This window comes from Rhincodon typus, chromosome 11 (genome assembly GCF_021869965.1).
Source record: "Rhincodon typus isolate 14 chromosome 11, sRhiTyp1.1, whole genome shotgun sequence".
Lineage (NCBI taxonomy): Eukaryota > Metazoa > Chordata > Chondrichthyes > Orectolobiformes > Rhincodontidae > Rhincodon > Rhincodon typus.
In genome coordinates this window covers 33,182,349-33,197,520 of record NC_063342.1, presented here as the reverse complement: position 1 = coordinate 33,197,520, position 15,172 = coordinate 33,182,349, and the positions used below count along the sequence as shown (strand labels likewise).

Genomic DNA, 15,172 nt, shown 5'->3' with positions numbered 1-15,172 from the left:
TTTCTATTGTTTTAAAGATTCAGAACAGATTTTTTAAATAACTATGTTAAGTAGTTAGCTTAGCAAGGTAATATAGAATGGTTTTTTTTGGCTTCAAGACTTATCTTCTGAGCCCTCTGAACTATTGAAAACCACGTTCCTTCATAACTGCACTTAAATGACTACAAAAGTACATATCATTGTTAAACACTCATTTGTGAAGTCAGCAGGTTGTCCATGCAAACAATTTTGATTGTTCAAACCTAAGCCACTTTCCTTAAACAAGACTCCCAGAGGCGAGTGTCCCCAGTCTCTAAAGAACAGCACTTATGAAACATCAACTTTCTATACTATCACCAACAGATACCTCTGCATATAGTTATTTCCCAAGTTTCAAACTTATACTTCTGATTGACAGGCCCAGAATTGGCTTGTTTGCAGTTTGCTTCCATGTCATTTTTTAAGGAGGGAGATCAGACAGGATGATCCATTTGTAAGCAGCCAGTGGCTCGTTAAAATAATTAAAAGTAGCATTGGCACCAAGAAAGTGTCAGGCAATGACCATCTCCAACAAGAGAGAACCTAACCAACTTCCTTTGACATTCAATGGCATTACCATCACTGAATCCCTCACTGTCAACACTTAGGGAATTGCTATTGAACAACTCAACTGCCACAGCCATATAAATTTTGTGGCTACAACAGCAAGCTCAAGGAAGGAAATCTACAACAAATAACTCACCTCCTAAATCCGCAAAGCCTGACCACCATCTACAGGACTGAAGTAAGCATTATGATGAATATTCTCCACTTAGCAGGATAAGCGAAGTTCCAAAGCACTCAAGAAATTTGACACCATCCAAGACAAAGATGATTGTCTTTCCATCCACCACCTTTAACACTGACCCCTTCTGTGAACAGTAATGATATTGTGTCTGCACCATTTACAACTCATCAAAGCTCTGTCAACAGGATCTTCCAAATCCAAGACGTCAAGAGCTGGAAGTCAAGGGCAACAGATACATGGGAAAACCACCTGCTAATTCCTGTCTAGCCACTCAAAACCCTGACCTGGAACTACAATGCAGTTCCTTCACTGTCGCGAGTTCAAGATTCTGGTACTCCTTTCTTAACTGTGCTCTGGTATACCTAACCCCCATGGATCACAATGGTTCAAGAAGATGGCTCACTACCACCTGCTCAAGGACAATTAGGAATGGACAACAAATTCTGGCCTAGCCAGCAATATCCACAAACTTAAAAGGAAAGGCCTATGAGTAGCAAACGGAATGTTTTTGTTGGCCTGTGGGGCCCCAGCAGATACCTGAGTTCCTCTTTTTAAGTTTTCAAGATAATGCCACTTTCCCTCAGTGTTTATAAATTGATCTTAGGTTTTTCGCCAAAGTGACTGTATAATCTGTTATTCTTTAAACTGGTGGATGAGATAGTCACCTGAAATTCCAATAGGGACTCTATTACTATTAATTAGAGAAATTTTGATGGAAATCTTGTGACGATACAGCACAGAAGGAGACCATTCATGTCTGAGCCAGCTATTTGTTAGTCCTACTGTCCTACTGCTTCCTCAAAAACTTGCAAATTTGCCCACTTCAAGTGGTTATCTGATTCCATTTTGAAATGTGTTATTGAATCTGCTTCTAATACATTGAGGCATGCATTCCAAATTATGATAAATCACTGCTCATTTCCTCATGTCACTTTAGGTTCTTTTGTCAATTATCATAAATCTATATCCTTTGGTACCGACTGTTCTGCAACTGGAAGCAATTTCTTCTTATTTATTCTTTCAAAGTTATTCATGATTTTGAACATTTTTATTATGTCTCCCCATAACCTTCCTGTTATAAGGAGGCATGACTAAATATTCTAATCTCTCCACATTAACTGGAGAGTCTCTCAATTCTGGTAACTTCCTGGGAAACTCCTCTGTGCCTTCTGCATGGCCTTGACTTGTCCTTAAGTGTCATACCCAGAATTGTAGATTGTACTCTAGATGACACCCAACAAATGATTTCTAAAGGTTTAGCATGACTTCCTTGCTTTTGTATTTGATGATCATATTTAGGAACGAAGTATCTGATATGCTTTCCTAATTGCATTATTGACTTGCCTGCCACCATTTTAATAGTTTGTCTATGCCTTCCTGAAATCTGCTACTATCTTACTATTTACTATATTACTAATTTTTGTGTCACCATAAACTTTGCAAACATATAAATAATACAAGAGAAGCAATGTTCGTAATATGCACACGTGAGGTACCTCATTTTGCTCTCCCTTTCGGTAATGTCATCCTAATAACTAGGATGAAATCAATTCTTCCATCAAATTAACCGTAAAACTATATTACAACTGACTTGATTTCAACATGTCACAGTATAAACAGCTTATCTTGTATGGGACATTTTGTCAAGTAAAATCATTTAAACTGGAGGTTATAAAAAATACATCTGTAATTTGCCTGTAATTGTATAAGCGTATAAGCAAAATACTAAGAAGACAGTACTTTGTAAACATGATATTCATTTATTAATGTGATCAGATGGAAAATGGATAACTGTCTAATAATTAAATTGCTCAAAAACCTAGGAGTTTTTACAGGCATCCAGCTTTCCAGGCAAACAATTAACAAAACCAATCAAATGTTAACATTTTTGCTACATTGGGTTGATTCAGAAGCCCATTAAAATTGATGGCTAGGACCCAATGTTGGGGTGCCCTTCTCATTTCCCAGGCTTTTGGATTTGCAATGGTGATTTAAGGATGTGGGCTGGTTAGCGTCATAAGTCATTCCCAAACTGGACAGCTTCGTTACAGAGAAAGGTTTGGCCTGGTTGTTTCAATTTTCATGGAGTTGATCGAGTTTTCTAAAGGGATATGGTTCTTGGAATAGAAGAGTTATCGTGAACCATCATCTGCATGAGGAAACATTTTTGAATTCAAAAAGTCTTTCCCATGGATCCCATGCCAAGGTATGGGACTTCCATGTCCATTGACTCAGTATAAACTGTATAGAAGCACTGAACCCTTATTGTTTATTCATACCGTTTACTATATTTTTTGAAACGTTCACTCTTCCACAGGGCAATTAAAGTGTCAGTCATCCTTTAAAGTTTCAATTTCAAGGCACTTGAAACCACAGACTTCTGTAAACAATCATTGTGAATTGGCAGAGATCAGACAACCAAAATTGTCAGCAAACCTGGGACTACGTGTTTCAATATTCTAATGGTTTGCAGGGCTCTCATTACGTATTCTTCTAACCATTAAAGAATTGAAGCACCTGAACCCATAATTTTGTTTACAGAATGTTAAGTGGTTACAAATGCCTTTCAGGTATTGAAATTTAAAAGGTCTGAATGATTAAAACTTTCATTGTCATTTAATAGTTTTTTCTAACATAGTGAAAAATTACGAATGAATCACATTTTTTTCTGAAGCTTATATTTATGTATACAACCATCACTATAGGTTCCATTGCTTTGAATCGATGTATATTGGTAAATGGTTATGAAGGATAATGGAGTTTGTTTGCAGGGCCTACCTTTGCATGGGACATGAGGGTTCATGGAAGATGTTGTGGTGCTTACTTTGGCACAAAGAGGAATAACGGACCATGGATTTGGGAACAGGTTCATATCTTGGCATGAGGCCATGAAGAGTTTTGGGGCCATTTGGCAGGCATGACAGGGCATTGAGAGTATGTTGAGGCTGAGGTGGTATGAGGATGAGTACTGCAGGGCCTTTCTGTTCTTTATTGCAGTTGGGACAAATGCCCAGAACACATAGGCAGGTCCTTTTAGCCATCTACCTGCAAATCCAGCAGCCCCCATAGCAGCATCTGAAATGTTTCCAAGGTTGCATGGCCCATTTTACTGCCCCCACCCCACTAAAAATCTTGGAATCTCCATAGCTAGCACTTCCCATGAAACTAGAAATTTTACTAGCTTCTGCTGTCTGCCTCAAGGATGCAGATATGTCGCATATAGTCAAAGCAGTAGATTTGAAGTCAATGGTATTGCTATCATGGAATCCCCTACTGTCAACATCCTGGGCTTATCATTGATCAGAAACTCAACTGGACTTACCATGTAAACACAGTGACTACAAGAGCAGGTCAGAGGCTAGGAATACTGCGGTGAGTAACACACCTGATTCCCCAAACCCTGGCCAAGTCAGGAGTGTGATGGAATACTCCCCAGTTGCCTGGATAAGTGCAGACCCAATAACACTCAAGAAGCTTGACGCCATCCAGAACAAAGCAGCCTGCTTGATTGGCACTACATCCACAAGTGTCCACTCCCTCTACCACCAATGCTCAGTAGCAGCAGTGTGTACTATCTACAAGATGCACTGCAGAAATTCACCAAAGATCCTCAGACAGCACCTTCCAAACCCATGACCACTTCCATGAAGAAGGACAAGGGCAGCAGATAAATATCTTCACCACCACCTTCAAGTTTCCCTCCAAGCCACTCACCATCCTGAGTTGGAAATATATCGCCGTTACTTCACTGTTGCTGGGTCAAAATCCTGGAATTCCTTCCCTAATGTCATTTTAGGTGAACCCACAGCAGGTGCACTGCAGCAGTTCAAGAAGGCAGCTCACCACCAGCTTCTCAAGGGGAACTAGGGATGAGCAATAAATGCTAAACAGGCAGTGATGCCCACATCTCACAAATGAATAAAAAAGAGAGAAGTTGTGGTCAAACCTTATAATGCTCTGGTCATACGACTGTGAATACTGCATCCATTCAACTCGCTAAGACACAAATCATTCAAAAGCTGAAAATTAAAAAGAGCCTCAAGGCTATAATTGTCAGTTTTAGAGTGAAAAGGAATGATTGGAATAACTTGGATTCTTTCGCCTTTAATGAAGACATCTGAGAATTAATCATAAGTTTCTAAAATTATACATGGTTTGGAAATGATAAATCCAGAAAATAACTTGCAATCTAATAGTGAGATTGGAACAAGAGCTGATGGGTTTAAAGTGTGAAAAATAAATGTAGGTCTGATATTGTAAAGTTCACATGGAAATGAGTCTTGCAGGGAGAACAAAAATCAATGACCTGGCATCATTTAAACTTCAAGGTTTTGAGGTAGTGGGTGGATGTAGGGTGGAGGATGTCTTTAATTATCTCTTTAATTTGTAATGACCTTGTGATCTTTGTGGCGTAAGAGTATGCATCATTCTAAATAAACTAATTTATGTGTGCAGTTTGAAAATATTACCATTTTTCTTTGTCCCTCTTCTGCAGTGTGGCATTTGGAAATTGTAATGGTTTGGCAATTGTGGACTTTATGCAAAAGACTACTCTACTCAGCATGGGAACTATTGAACTTTATGGTACAAATGACCCATTTCAACGGCATCTTAAATCACCTCGAAAAAGCAAACAACTCAATGCAGGTAAAATCCAAATATATTAGGTTATGGTAGCTATCAGTTGCTGCAAGTGAATGAACATGGCATGAAGTTATGCTTATTTACATTTTTATTTTACTTGCTCTTTCATGTGGTGTACATAAAGTGTTATTTGCTCATCTGTTTAAAGGAATTGATATATTGAAGGAAGACAGCACAACCATATTGACCAGCGAAATATATCACTGCTGTCTTGTCTATTCATTGTATTGATGTCACAATTGTTTCTCTAATATTACTAATATTGCTAATATTCCATTTTACTTTTATTTTTAAATGCCATCTACTTAAAAGGTGTTGTTTATCTTACCTATTCAACATTCTGTAACTAACTGAAGTTTCTTCAGTGATTTACTTCTACAACATGTTAAGAATTTCTCCATAACTAATGATGCATATCTTGTCTTGTGACTGTACAGGAATTAGTTTTGGAATGTTTCAAGTTTTTTAATTGATCTTTTAATGTTTTTAACAAGTAAAAGGTTATTCTAATTTATGGTGAAAATGGAATACAATATTATTGTTGCTGTTGTGCAACATGGTAATTGTGCAGTCAAGTCTTAGGGATTGTCTGATTCTCATAGTTCCAATGCGCTTGATAGTATTCAACCAGATTATTGGGCACACGTTGTATCTGGATACAGAAATTTATTCATTTTTTACTGAGATATGTTAGCCAAAAGGTTAGTTTATGAATCAGTTCCAAGTATGAGTGTGTTGTTATTTCACCAAATAAAGTGATCCATAGCAACTGTCAGAAAAAGTGGCATTGGACCCACTTCCTCTGACATTGTAGTTTGTTATTCCGGTAAAGCAGTGTTGATTTAACTTCTCTCTATATTTCTGCTGATAATAAACCTACTGATTTTGATTAATCATGAAGTTGCATCAAGTTGATAATAAAATCATGTGCTTTTTGGAACCTCCTACTGTCCTGATTGAAGAAGAATGAAGACATGTGACCTTGTTAGGAGAGGGATAAACACTCATAAATGTTTGAAGCAAGTAAGACCACTTGAATATTTTATTTTTTTTAAATCACAATCTTTTAAAATCAAGTTCATAAACACGAAATGAAATTTTTGAAAATTCAGAAATTATCAAGGAATTGTGTCCTTTAAATAAAGCACCACACATTTGTTTATGCTAAATTTCATACGTGCATCTCTTTTTATGAATTCTCATTGGATCAGAAAGACATAGGAAATTGGAACAGGTGCAAGCCATCCTTCAGAACCAAACACAAACATCTGGCTGAGAAGTATATCAAAATCAACCTTTTGTTCACAAGCAATATACTAAATATAATTACACTGACATTGTAAAAACTTCACGATGCTCTAAATCAATTTAAAAAATCAAAAACACTGTGTTAAAGGTATTACTATATTTGCAAGGTTTAAATAAAAGTAAAAGCCAATTGGGAGGGCACTTAAAAAGTCAAGCCTTTTTCTATGTGTCTGTTAAGTATCAGGAACAGCCACTGAATCGTCCTGGATATTGTATGTCTTTAGAGATAGCCACAAAAGGCAAGCAGAAAATAGCAAGACAAAGCTAGATTAATCATTACATAGCTTTAAAAGATTGATTGACCAGTCTAAACCTGTTGAGGTATTTGGCTAGAAAGGATTAAATCAAGTAGGCAACATGGCAAACACATCCATTGTGTTTCAAATTCATTGACTGGATTTCTTAAATATTGACTACAAATGGTCAACAGGTGTAGCCTGTCGAAAATTATGACTGGTTAACCAACAAGAATTCCAGGAACTTTTCATGATGTCATTTATCTTTGATTTATTTGTTTTTCATGTAATTTCAACAAAATTCCATTATGTTAACCTGGGTGGTGGGGATAGATTTATATTCTAGGGGCTATATTTTACAGCAATCAAAGTCAGACCTGGGGAATCTCATTATGCCATTAAACCAAAGCTGTTGATCGCAGTGCTGGCTGCACACTTAAATTTTTGCTGCATGGTCATTTCAAAGGCCAGCAAGGACCAACCATGATGTTGACTGACTTGACACATAGCAGGGGGTAATATTATGAGTAGCTAACTTAAAGGTAGCGTGCATCTGTTAAAGAGATGGTTCATTGTGGCTGGAGTAGGTGGTGAGTGTCTTTCAGAAATAATTCTGGTCTGAAAAACATAGCAGAATAGCAAAACAGGCAGAAAGCAAGCTCAAAGGTTTTTAACACTTCAGTGGAGACTTTGCTGAAGAAGCTGGAGAGGGAGAAGGTTGTCCTGGATCTACAGTGAGCCAGGAGGCCTCCAGAAACATTTATAAGACACTGGGAATAAGTAGCCGTACGGGTCAGTTCCAGCAATTGAGCCCCAGATTCCTGGATGTAATATCGCAACAAGTTCAATTACATCACTTGAACAATCAAAATTAATGAGTCCATCCTCAACTACACCACTTAGCTCAGACACGGTTGAATTCACACTAGCAGCACTCACCTATTAACCATCATGATGAAACATTGGCTCATGTCACTTTTTTCTAAATTCATACACGGATGAGTGTCCATCCCAGAGGGTAGTTAATTGCCCAGAGGGTAGTTAAGAATTTGCTGTAGGTCTGGATTCACATCTTAAGTGTGGGAATTGGAGACATTATGCTATGATGTAGACGGGATGATAATTGTGAAGGAGGGCAATTCCAAGTGTAACGGTGGCATCGATATGGCATTGGAGAGCATTGGGATACTGTTAAGGATTTTTCACAAGTGACCACCACCCTGGCTTCAATAGGGAGACAGTAGATAGCAATAGTTGACATGGTAATGTGGTAAGCCAGGGGCTGAGGGGAAACTATTCATCAAGCACTGATAATTAAGTAAAAAGGGTTGGATTGAAACATGAAAAGACCCAAAGCTGATGAGGTTGACAGGATCATCCGAACAGGAGGGTACATGAAGAGTCAGGGGGGAATCTTGGCTTTAAGACAGAGTCTGAGACTCTCACTTGAGTGCGACCTGGATAGTGTACCATATCACACAAATCTCAACTGTGCAATAATGATGGAAAATGGCTGCCAACACGCTCATAATAAGTTTAGTTTTCTCATCTGCAGGGAGGATAGCATCATAGGCAGAGTTTGGATGCTAATGGAGTATTGGACATCAAACATTCTGAGTATGCATTCCCTGGTAAGATTCATAGGTAGAATGAATCTTTGTCCCCAGAGAAGTGGACACTCACGAATGATCACATAGTCATACAAACAAAGTGACTGTCGGTATGGAACATGAGTGGAGGCCGGGACCTATTACAAAGTGTTGCCATTAACTTTGCATCCAATGATCTCCCCACCAAAATGAGATGTCTTGATTGCAGTCATGAATGTAAGGGCTTAAGAATGTCTGAAATCTGTTTCTATCCAGGATGTATCTCAGAGACAAGCAATGCCTGACAAATATAACTCCTATTTTCCTTGGGATTTCTGAAGAGGCTGCTTAACTCTGACAGATCAATCATTTAAATTGGTCCTGCTGCTAAAATGACAGTCGACCAGATGTGATGATTTTACAATGTATGTATGTTAGTATGCACAATGAAGAGATAACAGTGGCATGTGTGCTGTCTGAACATTTTTGGTTTCCTTCCTCTCCTTCAGTGAGGTGGAGGTACCTTGTCCCACGTTGTCTTGCCAATGCTAAGCACAGAGGGCTAAAGCCATGGAATGCAGGTCTGAGAGTATTTTTGACAGCCACTGGGAATTTTGCTGGATTTGGCTCATCATGATGGCCATCAACCTGTCCATGGAAACAACCAGAAAAGCAGGCTACTGATAATGTCTGTAGACTCCTCCAAACTTCAATATTATCACCAAGTCTCAGATAAGGCTGCCTGCTTTTCCTGTGATTGTGAAAATGCACAAAAGTTATCAATGGTTGACACCATGGAATCATCTTCTAGTTGGGGCTGAGCAGATACCTGATCTCTGGTAGCTGTCAAAGTGCCAGTGACCTGGGACAGTTCTTCCTCGATCAACTGAGGAGATGTGCCAGTTAAATTCTTACATGATTGTGCTCCTGAGTATAATCTAGAAAGGGGGTCCACCAATATGGGGCACTCTGAGCTGGTGGAACGTACAGGAGAAAACCTTGCCAATGCATCCTCTGAGGGATCTGCAATTTCTTCCTCAGAGGTGAAGGAAGAGCTGATCTTTTTGGGGTGGAGGCTGTATGGGTGCTGCACTACAGAAGAGAGGCCATTAGTTGCACAAATAGGAGTAGAATGCAATACAACAAAATGAAGCTTATTTGTTTGCTTCAACTTAGAGGTCTCAACATCAACACAAGTGATCTTGCTCCACTCCTTGCATGAGGGTTGGGGAAGGTTGAGAGCATGAATGTCAGCAACCTGTCTTGGTCCTTTCACCCCTATATTGTAATATTGTCTTCAATGAGTCAAAAGGAGGGAGATGAAAATGGCTGGAAGAGCTGTTTATGTCAGCGCAGGAGCAGCAAATGTGATAAGGTATCCCCAGTGAATGACAGGAAGTGCAGAGGGCTGGAAAGTTTCGTAGTTTGGGAGAATGAGATGGATGAGAGCCACTGAAGGAAGATGCTGCATGCAATAGTGAGAAAGTTAGACCAATAGCCTTGGTAGGTGTGTGCAAGGGCTGAGATAGAAAGAAATATGAGGTAACAGAGAGATGAGATAGCACTTACTGTTGTGGAGCACAGGTCATCAAACTTTCTACAAAACAGGAACGTATCAATTCTCTGATCCAACATAGCCACAATATGGAAGAATCATCAAACCCCCAGATCAAATAAATTAGTAAAATCAGACTTGGCAATGAGATGTTGAAAACTTGATACTTTGATTGAACAATGGGTTAAACATGGGTAAAAATGGCTTATTTGGAGGCAGGAGTGGATGGAGGTATATGTTGTATAAGACAATTGGCCTGAATGGGTTAACTTGATATCTTTTGAACAGCTTCACCGACCCATGTAAATGACTCTCTCTGGGAAGAGTTTGTTGTTAGTTGCTACTCAGTTCTACAGACAACAGCCATATAGCATAGATCTAATTTCTATCTCCTAAGAGATAACAATATTTTCAACTTAATGATAATGTAGTTAGCAGGTTGGTTACTTACCAATAAGTAATAAACTACTCTTTGTTACTCACATACATGCCTCTTTTGTTGAAGTAGTTAATACTTTACCATTTAATACTATTAAGTCCCATGGACTGGTAGTAGGTGAAGGGTTAGTGGCAGTAAATCTATCCATTGTTTCGCAGACGTTTTGTTACCGTCCTTGGTAACATCCTCAGTGCAGCCTCTGATGAGCCTTCCTCCAGGCTTCATCAGAGGCTGCACTGAGGATGTTACCAAGCACGGTAACGAAACGTCTGCAGAACAACAAACCAGCTCGGCGAATCAACCAACCTCAACACCCACAACCCGAGCTACAGATCTACTCCAAAGCCTTAGAGTAAATCTATCCAAAAATGGTCCTGCCAAGGCAAGGTACCAGCTTTAGGCATCTCTTACAACAGCGAGGGGTTGTCTCAAGAAACTGACAGTGCCCCCTGGAATACAGTCCCTATTTTCGCTCTTTCACGATGACAACATTCATTCTCCCACCTTTGCCACCCCTCTGCCACCTACTGTCAAAACTCAGCTCAGTCTGCTGGCAGACATTAAAATAGTACAATCAATGCCGAGAACTACATGAGCAGCTTTCGTCCAATCGTGCTACAGCCACTGGCATAGCATTCTGTAAAAGCACCAGATAAGCAATGGCACACAGAAGACCACCAAGATAATGCACAAAGTGATTAGTTAAATTTGATATCAGGAAATGACAGAACATATTGAGTGCAACAAAAACTGGAAACTGATAATGTTTCACTGTGGCATTGTAAAACTAGATGCACTTCTAGCTAAACACCTTCCATACAGCTGCAACATCAGTATATACCTGTCGATATGCAAATTGCCCAAGCACATTCTGCACACAAACAAATTTAAAACAGCCATTAATACCATCAGCTTGCCCTCAATCGTCAGCAAAGTGGTGTCAAGTGTTGGGACTGATTCAGCAATGACTCCCTCAATGTTGCATAATCTGTGTTCTGCTGGGTCAACTCATCTCCAGTCCTCAATAAAGCCTTGTACCAAACATTGATAAAAGAGATGAACTTCAATGGTGAAGCAAGAATGACTCCTTTTAGTGGCATTTATCCAAGTGTGATCAAGCAGTGTGATCCAAGTGTACAGTAAAAGTGAAGTCAATGGGAATTAGGGGAACCTTTCACTGGCTGGTGTCATATCTCGCACAGAGAAACATGGTTGTGTTTATTGGAAGCCAATCATTTGCCCCAGGACATAGGTACAGGAGTTCCACAAAATAGCATCCTAGGTCCAACCATTTTCAATTGATTCATTAATGGCCTTCCCTCCACCTAAAAGTTAGAAGTAGCTTGTTTGTAGATGACTATACAATGTTCGTTTCCTTAGGGACACCATTGACCAGAAACTTAACTGGATGGGTCACATTAATGCTCTTGCTATGAAAGAAGGTAAAATGCTGGGCATTCTGTACTAACTTGCACAGCTCTCAATTTACCAAAGCCTGTCGACCATCTACACAGCATAAGACACAGGTATAAAGTAATGGTTTCCACTTGCCTCAATGAGTGTAATACTCAAGAAGTTAATTGAAATCTGGTTTGTTTGGCAACTAATGAATCACATTCTACATTTGCTCTCTTATCACCCATGTACCATGGCAAAAATATGTGCCATCTGGAAGATACAACCCACAGGCTGGCCATGACTTCTTCAACAGCACTTTTCAAACTCACCAACCTGAAAAACGAGCAATGGGAACACCACCACTTGTAAGTTCCCCTCCAAGACATACACCATGCATATCACTGTTCCTTCATCATCACTAGGTCAACATCTTGATATTCATTCCCTAATAACAGTTCAGGTCTACCTAAAGAAAAGGTAAAGTCACCATAGTTCTACTGGACTATAGGCTGTTCTTCCATTAGAGAGAAATGTCTGGTGGTGCTTTTAACCTGAGGGTCACCATTCCTCAGGTGAAGGGAGAGGTTGAGAGGAGAGTCCTTCATGGCAACCTTAGTCGGTATGGGAATTAAATCCACATTTTTGGCATTACTCTGCAACACAGACCAGCCGTCCAGCCAGCTGAGCCAACTAACCCCACCAAAGAAAAGTCACCAAAGAAAAGTCACCATTGTCCCAGAGGACCATAGGGCTGCTCTCTTATTAGAGAGAGATGACAAGTGGTGAGTTTAACCTGAGGGTCACAACACCATAGGTGAGGGCCTTCATGGTAACCTCAGCTGGAGCAGGAATTGAACCCATACTGTGGGTGTCACATATCAGCTGTCCAGCCAATTGCTGGCTAGATGGCTCGTTTGCAATGCAGGGTGAGGCCAACTGTGCAGGTTCAGTTCCTGTATCAGCTGAGGTCAACAGGAAGGTTCCTCCTTCTCAACCACACCCCTCACCTGTGGCATTGTGACCCTCAGGTTAAACTCACCACCAGTTGTCTCTCTCTAATGAGATAGCGGCTCTCTTGCTCCTCTGGGGCTAGGGTTACTTTATTGGGTGTACCTACGCCTTCAGGCAATGGTTTGAAAAGGCATTTCACCAATTTCTCCAGGACAGTTGGGAGTGAACATTAAATGGTGTAGCCCACCCTTCAGTAGCCACATCCATGAATGAAGAAAAAATGTTGTTGATACACTTAATAGTGCCAGTGGTGTGCAAGGTCATCTATTATATTGCTGAATATGCATTCAGCTATTTGAGATTAAGAGATGGTGTTAGCTGCAGAGTTGAGCCCCAAGTGGCATATCTTGTATCATATCAGTGCTACTTAATGATTGTGCATAATTCCAGCAACCAGTTACTGCATGCACACAAACACCTTCACCAATATAGCAGCCAATACAATTTACCCAAAAGTGTGCACAACTCCCAAGGCCACCATTTTGGAGCTTTGAGGATCCTTATCATGCCTAAAGAATGTGCACAAATGACCCATTTTCTTGACTAACATTATGCGTAGATTCATCCAGATATATATATTTATAAACATATCCAGTTATTTGTATGTGTCTGTGTCGGTCATTTTAAATGCTGGTTTCACCTTCACACCATTGTTCCTAACTGTTGATGAATGGCTTTGTCTTCAATGTGCATTCAAAGAACAAATTATTTTTCAGTTATCAGTTTCTCCTATATGCTTCTTGCTATTTGACAGCTAGGTGCCACTTCCTTTCACGTTAGCCTGTGCTTGTTTTTCTCTCCTCTGCCTGCCTGCTGCTGGTGATGGTTTGGCATGCTGACAGAAACTTGTTGCATGCGTGGTCTATCTAGTTTATACTCACTGAAACGGCTCCGTGCATCTTATCAGAGTAAGTCATGCATGTCTGTAGACCATATTTTATTCTGTTTTAAATGGATGACTAATATTGTTTTGCCACATGAGTGCAACTGGCAGAATTAATATTTGAATTGCCACTTAAAAGAAAATGGTGTATATTGCTCCTTGATGTATTTACCTGTTTAAAGTGATCATGATTTACCATAACCATCAGTCAGAAAACATGAATAAAAATCTGCTTTCCAAATGAGGCTGTTGGGCATATTTTGTCACAGCATCTTGAATTTCTTTTTATTTTCCATTTATAACTGACAGTTAACCAGTACTCTTCTGTGTGGCAACTAAGTTATTCATTTATTAACTTAAAACAAAAAAGTATGGTCTATAATATGCCCAAATGTTGAGTAGGTAGAGAAGTATTTGGTACATTGGATTCTTGTAATTGTCACTTTGGCAGTTGTAAATCTTTCATTAAGAATTATGTGTAAAAGTAATATTTTGGTTAACCGTAAAATCATTTTCAATTTAGAATCGGTTGCTGTAGGCCTCAAATGCTGCTGTCCTTTTGCAAAGGTAATAATTCCAGTATAGAGAGACGTTAATAGGTTGACAATTATAATAAACCTTTGCAGTATCAAAAGGGCATCAGACATGGAGTCACAATGAACAAATTCCATTATGAATTTTGGAATAATTTAGATGCCAACACTGCACATGAACTCAGTGATTTGAGTTGACATCAAACAGAATCCACTGTACGGAGCATGGTATCAATCTGGCCAGTGGTCTCCAACTTTTACAGCTCTCATGGTCAGCTGAGGCTTTTCATAGTATAGTGCCTGATACTATAGAAGATGCAATATGTAATCAGAGCAGAAATACAAAATAATCTCAACTAATTTAATTGGTCATCTCCATTCAAGCCAATTCGGGTTTAACATGCCAAGCTTGTGTTTGCTCAGTTACTGCTGGAAATGTTTTCAGCAATTTAAATATAATACATTATTAATATACAACATGCCAAGAAGAGAAAGAAATTAACTTCAATTAAATTAGATTAAAAGAAGAAAAGCATTTAATCAAGTGCCAATACATTTATCATTTCTGAATTTACATTGGAGTATACAATTGAGCAACTAAATATTTGTGATCATTAAATGATTTGTAGATTTTAAACACCTTTTCTATGAAAGATTATTGAGAATCACACATAATGTAATTATTGCTCAGAGACAGACAGAAGTCTGACTATGGGCATCTGTTTGGAGACCACTGAAACTAGATCCATTAAAGTACTCCAATTGCAACCACTGTAAGTACTTTCGTAGCTAACTGGGTTATTCAGCAAA

The 15,172-nt window shown here is 39.2% G+C and overlaps 1 protein-coding gene across 2 annotated transcripts in view; it reads left to right on the top strand.

Annotated features, from left to right (window-relative positions):
* Positions 1-15,172, top strand: part of LOC109930469 (syntaxin binding protein 5L) — a 438,683-nt gene that overhangs the window by 300,896 nt on the left and 122,615 nt on the right. The window contains exons 18-19 of one of the 2 annotated variants that reach the window (XM_048602947.1): positions 5,262-5,413; positions 13,789-13,854. In XM_048602947.1, the coding sequence (XP_048458904.1) occupies positions 5,262-5,413; positions 13,789-13,854 (218 nt within the window). The remainder of the gene's footprint in view (positions 1-5,261; positions 5,414-13,788; positions 13,855-15,172) is intronic. The other variant, XM_048602948.1, reaches the window with a different exon arrangement.